The sequence below is a fragment of the Andrographis paniculata genome, unplaced genomic scaffold, assembly GCF_009805555.1.
Source record: "Andrographis paniculata isolate CXL003 unplaced genomic scaffold, ASM980555v1 Contig69END, whole genome shotgun sequence".
Taxonomy (NCBI): domain Eukaryota; kingdom Viridiplantae; phylum Streptophyta; class Magnoliopsida; order Lamiales; family Acanthaceae; genus Andrographis; species Andrographis paniculata.
The window spans coordinates 2,302,481-2,316,413 of record NW_026137605.1 but is presented as its reverse complement, the minus strand read 5'-3'; the positions used below and the strand labels follow the sequence as shown (position 1 = coordinate 2,316,413).

At 27.4% G+C, this 13,933-nt stretch overlaps 2 protein-coding genes across 2 annotated transcripts; one reads left to right on the top strand and one right to left on the bottom strand.

The window, feature by feature from the left end:
* Positions 1-1,826: 1,826 nt before the first annotated feature.
* On the bottom strand, positions 1,827-2,605 carry LOC127263764 (uncharacterized). Its single transcript, XM_051292969.1, has 2 exons — positions 2,246-2,605; positions 1,827-2,108 (listed from the first exon to the last, which is right to left on the bottom strand). The coding sequence occupies exons 1-2, from the start codon at positions 2,432-2,434 to the stop codon at positions 1,989-1,991; spliced, it is 309 nt and encodes a 102-aa protein (XP_051148926.1). The 5' UTR covers positions 2,435-2,605; the 3' UTR covers positions 1,827-1,988.
* A 6,175-nt stretch (positions 2,606-8,780) lies between these two features.
* On the top strand, positions 8,781-9,455 carry LOC127263871 (uncharacterized). The gene has a single exon (XM_051293144.1). It carries the CDS (start codon positions 8,923-8,925, stop codon positions 9,316-9,318), a length of 396 nt encoding a protein of 131 aa, XP_051149101.1. The 5' UTR covers positions 8,781-8,922; the 3' UTR covers positions 9,319-9,455.
* Positions 9,456-13,933: the final 4,478 nt, after the last annotated feature.

The window sequence follows — 13,933 nt, the reverse complement described above, 5'->3', positions numbered from 1 at the left end:
ATGGGGGACCACAATTACTAAATAAAAAAATGAGACAATTGTTTTGGGACGGACAAAAATGAAAAAATAAGACAACTCTTTTGGGACGGAGGGAATATATAATATATGTTTAATTTTGTAGAGAATAAATTTTTTTATAATACAGATAAATAAAAAATTAAATATATAGATATAGATATAGATATAGATATAATATAAATATATAATTAAATTATACAAATTAATACACATTCATATTATTATATTTATTATTCATCAAATCAATCATATCAAAACTCCCCGAATCCTCGACCAAACCTAAACACAAAAACACCAAAATTCAAATTCAAACTCAAAATTTAAATAAAAACCAAATCTAAATTCAAATTTCCCCAAATTCCCTAAAAAAACACAAGAATTGGGATGTGAGGATTTATTTGTTTAATTTTTACACATTTAATTTAATAGTTATAAAATGAAATATATATTAATTAGGATAATTTATTAAAAACAAAACGAAGCTTATTTCAGTAAAATCGGATTTGAACAAAATAACCATTGGATATATAGATAGACAGACATGTTAGAAAATAAGAGAATGTGAGTGATATATATACGTTGGACATGGGTCTAAAAGCACCTGAACAAGGAGACTTAAAGACAAAAATGGTGGCAGAGCTCATTGGCCACGAAGCTGTTCAACACCAATGGAGCTTCAAGCTTCGGAGCCAAAGACTGTTGCCTCCACATAGTCGAAGGCAACAGTTTCCATTGGATTGTGGTGCTTCCACATAGCCGAAAGCAGCAATCTCCATGGACCTTAGGGCAGCAACTCCTTGGACTATGGCGACTTCATCCCGGAACAATGTTTCCATAAGGTCAGAAAGTGTTGTCTCAATTGGGTTGAAAACAACTATTTTCATGGGACTGCGATGTTTCCACGAAACAGAGGAAGATTGTCCCCACAAGATAGAAAGCAACAGCTTCCATAGATCATGGATAACTACCTCCGTTGGCCCTGGGTTAATAATTTCATACTTAACATTAATAGAGAGTCTATGCACTCTCATACTTTATTCAAAAAGCTTCATGGAATAAGCCAACAAGAAGAAAACTGAAGATTCCATTTAACTCGAGACTGTTGGAATACATCCCCGTAGACCGGCTAGGAGTACGATGGAAACAAGTTGGAGTAAGCAGCAAATCTGGTTCAGAGGTAATGGAAAAAGTTTAGAGCAAGTGGAACCCGATTCAGAGACAATGGAAGCGGTTGTGAGCTGATGGAAGGAGGTTACCAAGTGGTTAGGAGCTTATGGAAGAAAGTTATCAGGGAGCTGATGGAAGGAGGTTATCAAATGGTTAAGAGCTTATGGAAGAAAGTTATCAAGGAGCTGATGAAAAGAAGTTATCAGGTGGTTAGGAGGTAGTGGAACGAGGTTACCAGGAAATTGAAAATAGCAGTGGGAGATTACCATGCGGTTGAAAGTGGTGGAGAAATAATTGTAATCGCCTCTTTAGTGAAAGAGATGATTATTCTATTTTAGGATTAAAACTAAAAAGAAAATGCAACACACACGCACAAGAAGATCAACTCGTATTTTTCTCTATTTTCTTTTTATGTTCTAGTTCCGTTTTTAGATATTTTAATTAGAATTACATGGCTTTATGTTCTAGCTTATTTTTATCCGTTTTCCGGTAGATTAATCCGAATTTTAATAGATGTTATTTTAAATCAATCGAAATTGATTGTCTAGGCTCGAAGCCTCGTGTAAAATCGAAAAAGCTGTGCAGCCTCCAATCCAACAACGAACAGACTATTTGGAGTACTTCCGGAACCCACACCAACAAATCGATGAACATTCTTGAAACCTCGTATTTGAGTATCCTGTATATATATGTACAAAGGGAATTAAAGAACAACTCGACTCGACTATCTCTATACTATTCTATTCATCATCAACACTAAAATTGATCTTAACAGATCATCATCACTTCATCATCAATCCAGATCATTTTGAAGAACCCTTCGATTTCCTTTTATCGAAATGCGTTTGCAATCTCAGATCCAATCTCTTCTTAGCCTCTCTGGCTACGGCGTCAAGCTCATCATCATCGCCATCGCCAAATTTCTGCAAATCACACGCACCAATTCGTCAATTTACTCAATCGCGCGCCTAATCAACCATTTCTCAATCACAAATCGATCGATTCCCAAACCCTAGGCCGAAAAAAAAATTAAAACCACAAAATTAGGGATTTGCCGTACCTTGTGCTGGCGCAGATACGGAATTGTGAGAGAGATGTGGAGTTTTTCGAAAGCCTTTGCCGCGTAGAGACAGGAAGCAGACGATCTCCTGCTGCTGCTGCTGCTGCTGCCATCGCTGCTGTTCTTCGCGTCTCGATGGTGAGTTCGTCGCCTTCTCGCGGCTTCAACTCCAGGGAGCATTCCAGACATTTCTGCGGATCGGACAGATTTTGGGGGAAGCTGAGGAGAAGAGGAGATGAGTTGAGTTGAGTTGAGTTATATAAAAGATTTATTAATTATTGGTGAAGGAAGATGGAGAAGCTTCGTGGAGATTTCCATGGCGGAAATTCTGATGTGGGGAGATTTCTGAGAATCTCAAAGGGAATTTCGCGGAAAGTGAAGAGTGTGTGGATTAACATTAAAATCTCCTTTTTTGACTCGCCACTTTCATCTACTTAATTACTGTTCCTTCCTTTATTCGTATGTATTCAATTTTGATGTATAAGTTTAATAAAATAAAATAAATATTTAGTTGATGGTATAAAGTAAAAAATTAAAAATTAAAAATTAAAATATCTTTACTTTTTTAAAAATTTAAAAAGTAAATTAGAATAATAATTAAACATAGTTTGAAAAAATAGAAATAATTTTATTATAAAATAAGGATTATATTTACAACGTAAAAAAACAAGATAATTATTTTGGGACGAAACTAGAAAAAATAAGACTAAATCTTTTGGCGTAGGAAGTATTACTTATACTTTTATTTTATTTTATTTTATTCTTTTTGTGTAATGAGATATTGATACAAATAATTATAATTGAAATACTACGCCGTGAGATTTATATTTTACTTAAAGAGATAAAATTACATCAAATTATTACTTTTACACCAGAAAGTAAGGGTAAAAATAGCATTATACTACTTTTAACTACCCACTATAATTAAAATACTATTATTTCTTAAACACCGCGCCAAAAGTAATTATATATTTTATGTGTGGACGGAGGGAGTACAAATTTTGTATTTTTTATGACAAAAATATGAAAAATTATTGTGTATTTATAATTTATTTTTTTTAAATAAAATATCTTTATTTACCAAAAATTTAAACCGTCATTTTATTTTAAATAAATTTGAAATTACAATAAAAAAATTTGTTGGACAAATTTGTTAAATTAAAATTTATAATATTATTTCTTTTACATCTTATATGTTTGTTTTGTATCTTTGCATGCATGGATGGTATATATAAAAAAGTTATGTTTATAAGATAAAAAATAGTCCATCCATGTCCGCTGTAAATACGAGAATTTATGAGGATATATTTAGTATATAATTAAAAATGTGTTAACGAAAATAATTATCTAATTAGTCTAATTAAATAAAAAAATTTTAAATAAGATTAAAGTGTATAATTATTTTTTTTTTAAAAAAAAAGTGACAAAATAAGTAGGTGGACATGGTAAGTGGGACGCATAAAAATGAAAATATGAATATGATAAGTAGGACCGAGAGAATAATATCTTATTTGTCCAATAATTATATTATTTTTTAATTATCTATTAAATTTATGTATAATTAAAATTTTTATCCATTCATAATTTTATTATTTCTATGTTAACAAATACTCACTCCATCCCATAAATTTAGCTCCATTCTTTTGTATTTTTACAAAAAATTAGAACTAAATTTCTCGAACGGAGGAAGTAGTAATAATCAATTTATTATTATTATTTATTTACCTTACTATTTTTAATTAACTCTTTAATTAATTTTTTTTTTAATATTACTGTCACACCTATTTTTTTTTTATCTATCCCACCTTTTACATTAAGGGTTTGTTTTTTTTCCAAATATTTTCCAACATATTTTTAAAAAATAATTAATATACTACACACTTATTATTTTTATATTATCTATATAATTCTTTATACATTACATAAAAAAAATAAAAAATTCATACCTAAGCACAAAACAAACACACCTTAAAATACTACTTATTCGGTCCTTAATATTAAAAATATTCATATATTTTTATAATTATAATTTTAGCTTTCATACTAGGATATTGTGACATGATTAACTTAGACAAATAAAATATTTTGTATTGAATTATTAATTTTTTTAATAAATAAAATATTATATATATATATATATACGTATTATACTTTTTAGATAATATTATCAATAAACATTAATTTAAGTGAACACACTAATTATATGAAGTATTATTGTTTTTTTTTTAAAAAAAAATACTATATATTTAGTAGTTAATCAAACATAAATGCATATACAAATTAAACATGTGGATGTGGCAAAAATAATAACAGTTCCAAAACTCGATTCGAATTCAGCACAAAAGAATTATATTTGGACCTCCGAAAATAGGTTCGATATTTTTCGAACTGTACCTAACCCGACACACTAATGAACCGGAAATATCCAGGCTTATGAAATTAGGGCCGTTCTTGGCCCGACTTAGTTTATTAAAATTAATATATTTATGTGTATATTAATTAATAAAGTAATAACAAAATTTGAGTTGTAGCTTGATAGTAAAGGCGTTATCTTTTCTATATTTGGTTGCAAGTTTAGTAAAATTTTTATTAAATGAAAAAGAAAGAAAAAAAAAAAGTTGAAATTTTTTTTAAAAAATTAAAATGGATTGGCCTGGCATTGCCCAATTTTAAACAAGGTCGTCCTCGGGCCAAACTTTTCAGGCTCCAGCCCAACATAATTTAGAATCTTATTGGACCGGGCCGGTTCGAATGGCCATTTCTATATAGTTAAATATAGGATGGTTTAGTATGCATATTATTATTCAATTTTCAATAAAAATATATTATTTGTTGTCATAAATATTATCAAATTAATATAAAAACAATAAAATTAAAATCTCAAATTTTAAATTAAAATCAAATGATTTCATTTGTTTACTTTGAATTGCTTTATTTAATTAACTAATGTTATATAATAAGTGTAATATATAAGTCGGTAATTATATATATATATAATATGTATATGTATGTATATTGTAAGTATATATTATTATATTTATCTTTGCATATATATCTAATCTAATTAATGCCGTACAGAGAGAATGAGCAGGAGGAAGACTTGGAGAATTGATTTTTTTTAATACATCGTGGTATATATATATAGGTTTCTCTAACTAATCACAAACATCTACACCTACGGTAAGTGTATGCCAACGAAGTGCTACGTACTGCATTTGTGTACGACAACTAATAATTTTTTATAAAAAATATAATTTTCCTTTTTCAATAAAATGTCATATTTATTGTAGATACGAGAATTTAAAAAAATCAATAATTATAAGTATTAAAAATATATTATTAAAAATAATTATGATATAATACAGATAATTATAAGTTAAAATTAAAATGACTATATATTTTAATTAAAATTAAAAAATTATAAATTAAAAAATTTAAAAGGTAATTAAATATATAATTATTTTTAAAAAAAGTAAAATATATAAATTATATGAAATATAAAAAAAAATAAAAATAATGAACATTTTAAATAGAACGAAAAGAATAATTTTTATTTTTATTTTATCACACACGCCATCATGTCTAAACCATTATTTTTAGAAAAATGATAAGAAAATCAAAATTAAACCTCAAATAAACAAATTCATATCTTGGAGATAATATAAAAATAAAAAGTGTATGTAATGTATTAATTTTTGTAAAAAAAATACTATGTTCGTTCCAATACAATAGTCTTGTTTATCATTTTTGTCCGTCTCAAAACAATAGTCTTATTTCCATAAATAAACATAGCATCATAAACTACTTTTACTTTTTCATTTTTATTACACAATCGCTGCTACTATTTATTATAATACACTCACAAGAACAAAAAAAATATTTTATGCATACTTTTTACGAACTACCAATATAATATCAATATCCCTTAAATTTCGTGTCCAACCCAATTAAAACTATATTTATCGAACGAAGGGAGTATATTGAAAATTTATAAACAAAGTCTTTTTTGAATAATATTTTAGTTTGAGATATTATTTTTAATATAAAGTATGAGAAAATTTAAATAATAAAATATATATTATATTACTCCCTCCATCCCACGAAATTAGTCTATTTTTCTTTTTTTAGTCGTCCCATTAAATTAGTCCACTTTTCTATTTTAGTAATAATTAATAATTAATCTTTCTAATTAAAAAAGTTTAACTATATTTTATTATCTTACTAATATTTTTAGTTTTATTATTCTTAATTATAAATTTAGAAGTTTGACTAAAATTTTGAATAATAAAAATAGTAAATATATTATATAAATAAATATTCATTTAATTTTAAAATCAAATTTTAATGTAATATATAATAAAGTTTGATGTTTGATTTAAAAATTTAAGCTGGAAAATTAATTAAAAATGAGATTTGATATTGATTTTTTTTTTCTTTGTTCAAAAAAAAAATAAAAAATAAAACTTATTTATAAAGCAAAATTATAAACTTATTTTTAATTTCGGTATTTGATGTAAAATATTATATTCTAATACCGTGTATACAATTCAGTTAGAGATGGTTTGAGATAGTATACCGAAAATATCGAAATTTATAGTATACCGTACCAATTTTTTTAATTTTTTTTAAAAAATATCGATATTGTATCAAATAATCAGTATATACAAAAATACCAATTTTTTTAATTATCTATGTACACTGAAAATATCTTATTGTATATTGTTATCATACAAAAAAAGTCATATTGTATCAAATTTTGAAATTTTTTCGGTATTTTTTTTACGAGTATGCATGTTATTTCCGTAATTCAGTATTTTTTATTCGCAAATTCAGTGTACCAAAATATTTGTACGGTACGGTAAAATATCATACCAAAAATTTTGTACCGTACGTATGCAATGTGGTATTAAAGGTATGTCATAACGAACTATCTCTAACAACAACCAAATTCGAAAAAATTTATTTATTGTTTATATAATTTTTTATTACATTTTTTATTGTATAAATTATATTTAAGTTATTAAAATTTTTTTTTTATCTAAATGCACGTATTGATTTACAATAAATACAGTTGTTATTATTATATTTAAATAATATCAATAAATAAAAAATTCAATATTTAAAAATTAAAATAAAAAATATTTTAACTTTTGATTTAACAATTTACCAAATAAAAAATATTTAATATAACACTTCATTACATTCATTAATCAAACTAATTAACTACCTAACACAATATTTCTTAAATTGCATGCCCAAAAGAAACTGGACTAATTTCATGGAACGAAGGGAATATATTATATATATATACATTAAAAATCATGTGAAAATTAGTTTAACAAAGAAATCCGAGAATAGAGGTATACATGATGAGGTTTTTTTTTTAAACACACTCTACCACTATTTCTCCCTCCAATTTATAATAGAAATATATTGCTTAATCAGATCAAAATATTATTTAAATAAATGTTTTATTGAATTTAGTTTAAAAAGATTTTAATTTGAGTTTTATACTAAAATAATTTTTTATGAAATGTTTGGTGAATTTTTTTGATATTTTTTTTTTTAAAAAAAACACATAGTATAAATGTTAAAATTTGAGAATTTTGGGATAAGAAAACCACAACCAATCGCATTATTTTGTGATGAGTATTTTAATCAATCTAATTAAATTCATGTTACAGTATAAAAATAATATAAAAAACAAAAACAAAAACAAAAATGAAAAATCAAAACATAACAAATGACTAATTTTCAAACATATTACATTACTTAATGAAAGAGGATTAAATGCTGAAGAAAATTGTTTCTGAATGAGTAAAAATAATTATCTTAATTTATATAATTAAATAATATAATTAATATAATCATATATAATTAAATTTTAGTTATTCAGCATGATGCTGAAATTATTTTTTTAGCACCGTATCCGTATCCATGTTGTTAATTACTATTGCACTTAATATAAATTATCATTAAGTTTCATTTCCAAATATTGTCTAGAATAATACTCCTTAGTCTCTTAACTTATTTTCATCTGTCGAGTAGCAAATTATTTATTTATTTTTTAATAATTATACTCTCTCCGTCCCAATATAATAGTTTTGTTTATCATTTTTAGTTCGTCTCAAAACAATAGTCTCATTTCCATAAATAATTATATCCCTATAAAATTAACCTTATTTTTTTATTATTATTGCACAATTGTCATTACTTTTTATACTAATACACTTACAAAAGCAAAAAAGTCTTTTACTTATATTTTTTTACCCACTTAAATTCTGTATTAAATACAACCTAGACTATAGTTATGGACAGATAGAATACTATTTATTTAATATTATAAATATTTTTGCAGTTTATAATATATTATATAAAAATCATTAATTTTATATCATATAAATATTAATAAGGATAGTTTACATTTTTTATATTTATTTTTATTGTATTTTAATATAATATTAATATTTTTAAAATTTCTCATAAAAAATAAATAAATAAATAGATAGCAAGTATTTATTAAACTAAATTCAAACTATAGAATAGAGATAAGACCTAAACGTTAAATACAGCCTTCCCCACTCGCACAGTCCACAGCCTCAACCTACCCCAGTCCATGTCCTTTTCCGTCATTTCACCCTCCTATAAATACCGCAGCCGCGAAGGACCGTTCCGCAATGGACTTAAATGACTATTCTACCCCGCCGTCTCTACTTCACAGACTCACGCAATCCCTCTGCTTCTCCTGCTGCTTCCACCGCCGGCGCCGGCGCCGCCACTTTCCTCTCCCCTCCGACGAAAATCCGACGCTAATTTGGATCGAGTGTGGCAAATCCCGGCCGCCGCACGATCATCAGTCACTGTCGGAGATCAAAGAGGCGTGTTGCTCCATCTTCGGAATCGCCGGAGTGAAGAGCCGGCGGTACTCTATGGCGGAGTTCAGATACGATCCGTTGAGCTACGCGCTGAATTTCGAGGATGGATTTGAATTCGACGACGAGGCGCCGTTGAAGAGTTTCTCCGCCAGATTGCCGCCGTCTCCGCCGTTAGCTGAGACGGTGACGGCGTTATGATCGATCCGTTACCGTTATCCCTTTTCCTATTTTACCTACGGAAGGCAATAAATGAATTATATATACGAGTGTGTTTTTTTGTATGAAGTTGAAAAAAAATTGATTTGAATTTTATATGAAAATAGTGTTTGATGAAATATTTTTATGAATATATTTTTTTTAAAAATATAAAATTCAAATAATAAAATTTAAAAAAACTTCTACTAAAGAAACATACTATTAATAGGAGACAAGTCGATGCTAAGAGGACTTATGGTTTGTAAATATCAATAGACAATTTTCTATTTTGTATTTTATTTGAACAAATATTTTGTGTAACAGAGGATTTTTAAAGATTTGAAAAAGTAAAATGTTTTATATATTTAATATAATATTTTTTAAAATATTATTATTGATAAATAGTATCTAAATAATTTATCTATTTCTTTTCGAAATAAAATTATACCAACCAAATAAACAATTTTTTAGAGTAAAAGTCACAAGATAATTTATAGTAGTATAAGTTTTTAAAAAATGAATTCTTTTTCACATAACAATGATAAATCAATATGCTATTCTTTTCTCCAATCAATACATTAGGGTGTGTTTGTTTGGGGGATATATTAGATTTTTACTATTCATCCTATTTTATTCTCCCAAAAATATTAAATCAAACAACTATTTTTTATTTTTTATATTATACTAAAAATTAATTTTATATTCAAAACATCACATCAACACCTATTTATATTACATCATACAACTATTCAAATTCAAAATTTTTACTATTCAAATTCCAATTCAAAATCCAAATCCCCAAACAAACACACCCTAGGAACATACAAAGAATTGCTTCAATTGAGACTGTAATTTGCAGAGTATTAAGAATGTAAGAGATTCACAGCTGCTTTTATAGAAGAAATGCTAATTTAGTGCACATGTTTCTATATTCTGCTTCTGTAGAAGAAATGTTGACAGTGCATTGTTTTTTTACTTTCTAAAAAATACGATTGGTCCCAAAGTGTATGCATATTGAGATATAAAGCCTGATCATATCCTAAAATCTAGAGATATAATTTGAATATTACATTCTAAATCTAGATATATTATTTGAATATTATTGACATAGATTTAGACTATAAATATCAAGGTATTTTCACTTTAACAAGTGTTTTGTATATTCTATTCTATAGTAAAATTTCTGGCTTGGTAAAGCCCCAGACATAGATAATTCTGATTGAATTGGGTAACCAAATTTTTGTGTCATTGTGTTTTGTTTGCCTTCTTGATTTTTTGGAATTTCTGCAACAATGCAATACCCTGTAATTGACTTGTAAGGGTCTACGCAATTGCCACAATCAACATAGCAATAAGTCTCTAATTGTAATGAGTTGTTTGAGTCAAATTTAAACTCATAATTCATTGACCCTCTAAGATATTTAAACAGATGAATAGTTGTCTTCCAATTAGAGTTATAAATGAGCCAAGTTGAGCCGAGCTTGTCATGTTTGAGTTCGAGTCGTTAATGATTCGAGTTTGTTTGTTAAGAGATACGAGCTGAAAATTTTGTTTGAGCTCGGTTAGTTTAGCAATTTTTTTGTTGTATTCGGTTCGACTCGGCTCGTTAAGAGATTTTCTTAATATTTTTAACATTTAAAAAAAATTAAATTAAATTAATAGTTATTATAATTTTGGGAAAAAATCAATTTTGGTCCAAATATAATCAAAATTAATCAATTTTGGTCCCAATATAAAAAACTCATCAATTTTGGTCCCATTATAAACAATTTTTTATCAATTTTGGTCCCACCGTTAAAAAACTAACGGAAATTGCTGACGTGGACATGACGGAGGTGACGTGGCAGTTGACCTAGAAAGTACACGGTCATGTTCAATTATACACGGCCATGTTGTTACATGACCATGTATATTTCAGTGTATAATTATACATGGTCATGTTGTTACACGGTCATGTACAATTATACATGCCCATGTTGTTACACGGTCATGTACAATTATACACGCCCATGTTGTTACAAGGCCATGTATATTTCAGTGTATAATTATACATGGTCATGTTGTTACACGGCTATGTACAATTATACACGGCCATGTTGTTACATGACCATGTATATTTTAGTGTATAATTATACATGACCATGTTGTTACACGACCATGTATAATTCTACACGGCCGTGTATCTTTCTATTTCGGTCTAAAATTTTAATTTTTTGTTATATTTTTATTTTTTTTTGAATTTAGAATAGTTGATATAGTTAAAATGGAAAATAATAATAATAATCATAATATAATTGAAATATATCAATTTTAGTTCAAATATAAGTATTTATCGAGTATGTTCTTTTGGAAGATTTTGTCTAAAATTCTACTGTTTAGCAAAAATATTTCTCTTACAAACATCTAATTAATGTATTGAAATTTTTGCTAAATAGGAGTATAATTTTAGACAAAATCTTCCAAAAGAACATACACAATAAATACTTATATTTGAACTAAAATTGATATATTTTAATTATATTATGATTATTATTATTATTATTTTCTATTTTAACTATATCAACTATTCTAAATTAAAAAAAAAATTAAAAATATAACAAAAAATTAAAATTTTAGACCGAAACAGAAAGATACGCGGCCGTGTAGAATTATACATGGCCGTGTAACAACATGGTCATGTATAATTATACATTGAAATATACATGGTCATGTAACAACATGGCCGTATATAATTGTACATGGCCGTGTAACAACATGGCCATGTTGTTACAAGGCCATGTACAATTATATACTGAAATATACATGGCCATGTAACAACATGGCCGTGTATAATTGTATATGGTCGTGTACTTTCCAGGTCAACTGCCACGTCACCTCCGTCATGTCCACGTCAGCAATTTTCGTTAATTTTTTAACGGTGGGACCAAAATTGATAAAAATTGTTTATAATGAGACCAAAATTGATTGAAATTGTTTATATTGGGACCAAAATTGATAAATTTTGGTTATATTGGGACCAAAATTGATAAATTTTTTATATTTGGACCAAAATTGATTAATTTTAATTATATTGGGACCAAAATTGATTTTTTCCCTATAATTTTTATATTAATAAATTTAAATTGAATAGAATTAAATATAATATTTATAAAGATAAATATACTTATTAAATATAAAAATATTAATTTACTTTCTTAATAAATATTGTTAAACGTTCGTGAATAAACTCGAATTCGTTCGTGAACATAATGAGCCAACATTTATATTCGTGTTTGGCTCATTTAGCTCAACGAACAAGCTCTTAACGGATTCAAACGAACTGAACCGATCTAGTTTGCTAACTATTTGTTTGTTTGACAACTATACTTCCAATGTGATGTTGAGGACTTGTTCACATTCAGCCTCATCTATTGAGTTGCAAAGGCAACATCTGGTCTAGAGAAGTTCAAGTACAAAAGTCTGTCAATGAGTCTTCGATTATCAAAAGGCTCTCCATCCATTATAGACAGTCATAGGTCTGTTAGCAGTGGAGTGAACACAATATTAGTATCTAACATCTTCATATCATTAAGGATGCCAAATATATATTGCTTCTAAGGTAGAGCGAGTCAATCTCTTAATTTTTTAATTTCTATCCCAAGAATAATAAAAATTTTGTAAAGAAAAGATTTAGCTTTTTGAATAAATTGAGATATATAATTAGGACCAACAAATTGGATCCAACATGCTTGATAAACAAACAATGATCATACGGAGATTGCTCATATCCAAAATGAAGCACATTCTCAACAAGTGTCTTGAACCATACACGTGAAACTTGCTTGAGTTTATAAAGAGATTTTCTCAACTTTCACACTTAGGGATGGCAATGAATCCGGGTAGATTCGAGACCCGACCCATTTATCTAGGTCGGGTCCAAGTATTCGGGTCTAGGGTCGGGTCTGGGTCTAATAGAAAATTTAGGGGTCGGGTTGGGTTCAGGGTCTAGCATATACTCGACCTGGACCCAGACCTGACCTGACTTTTAATTAAAAAAAAATTATTTTTCTAATTATATTATGACAACAGCCACCAATTTATTCGCATGCAGAGTCCAAGTATTTCTCCTTACTTTCAAAATTAAGAAAATATAACAGCATCCACCAATTTATTCGCACGCAGGCGACACACCACAACACCGTTTTTTTTTCTTGTCGATTTATTCCATCTTCCTCGCCTAATCCATTCTCCAACTAAAGCTACCATCGTCAAACTGTTGTTCTTCCTAGAATGTAACTTATTGTATAATTTTACTTATTTATTTTTTCTATTATTTGTTGGAGTTTTGGGTATGACAAAGTTAAAAATAAATGAATGAAGAAACAATTATAATGTATTTTTTTTGTTTAGATTGAGTTTTAAATCCAATGGTGAAGATTGAATTTTTTGATTTGTTGATTGATTCAAAACTGAATCGAGATGGTGGTGTTTTATTTATTATATATTTGTATTATTATTATTATTATTATTATTATTATTATTTGTTGGTTGGATATGTGAAATTCTTTGGTTTTTTTTTTATTTTTTCATTTCTTGTTGTTTTTAGGTGAAATGACAGACTTGTTGCCAAAGTGTCGGA

Excerpts from the sequence above, each read along its gene's own strand:
- LOC127263871 (XM_051293144.1), top strand. The coding sequence starts at position 8,923 with ATGGACTTAAATGACTATTCTACCCCGCCGTCTCTACTTCACAGACTC.
- LOC127263764 (XM_051292969.1), bottom strand. The coding sequence starts at position 2,434 with ATGTCTGGAATGCTCCCTGGAGTTGAAGCCGCGAGAAGGCGACGAACT. Across the intron at positions 2,109-2,245 it reads CGTATCTGCGCCAGCACAAG|AAATTTGGCGATGGCGATGA; the intron begins GTACGGCAAATC and ends TGTGATTTGCAG.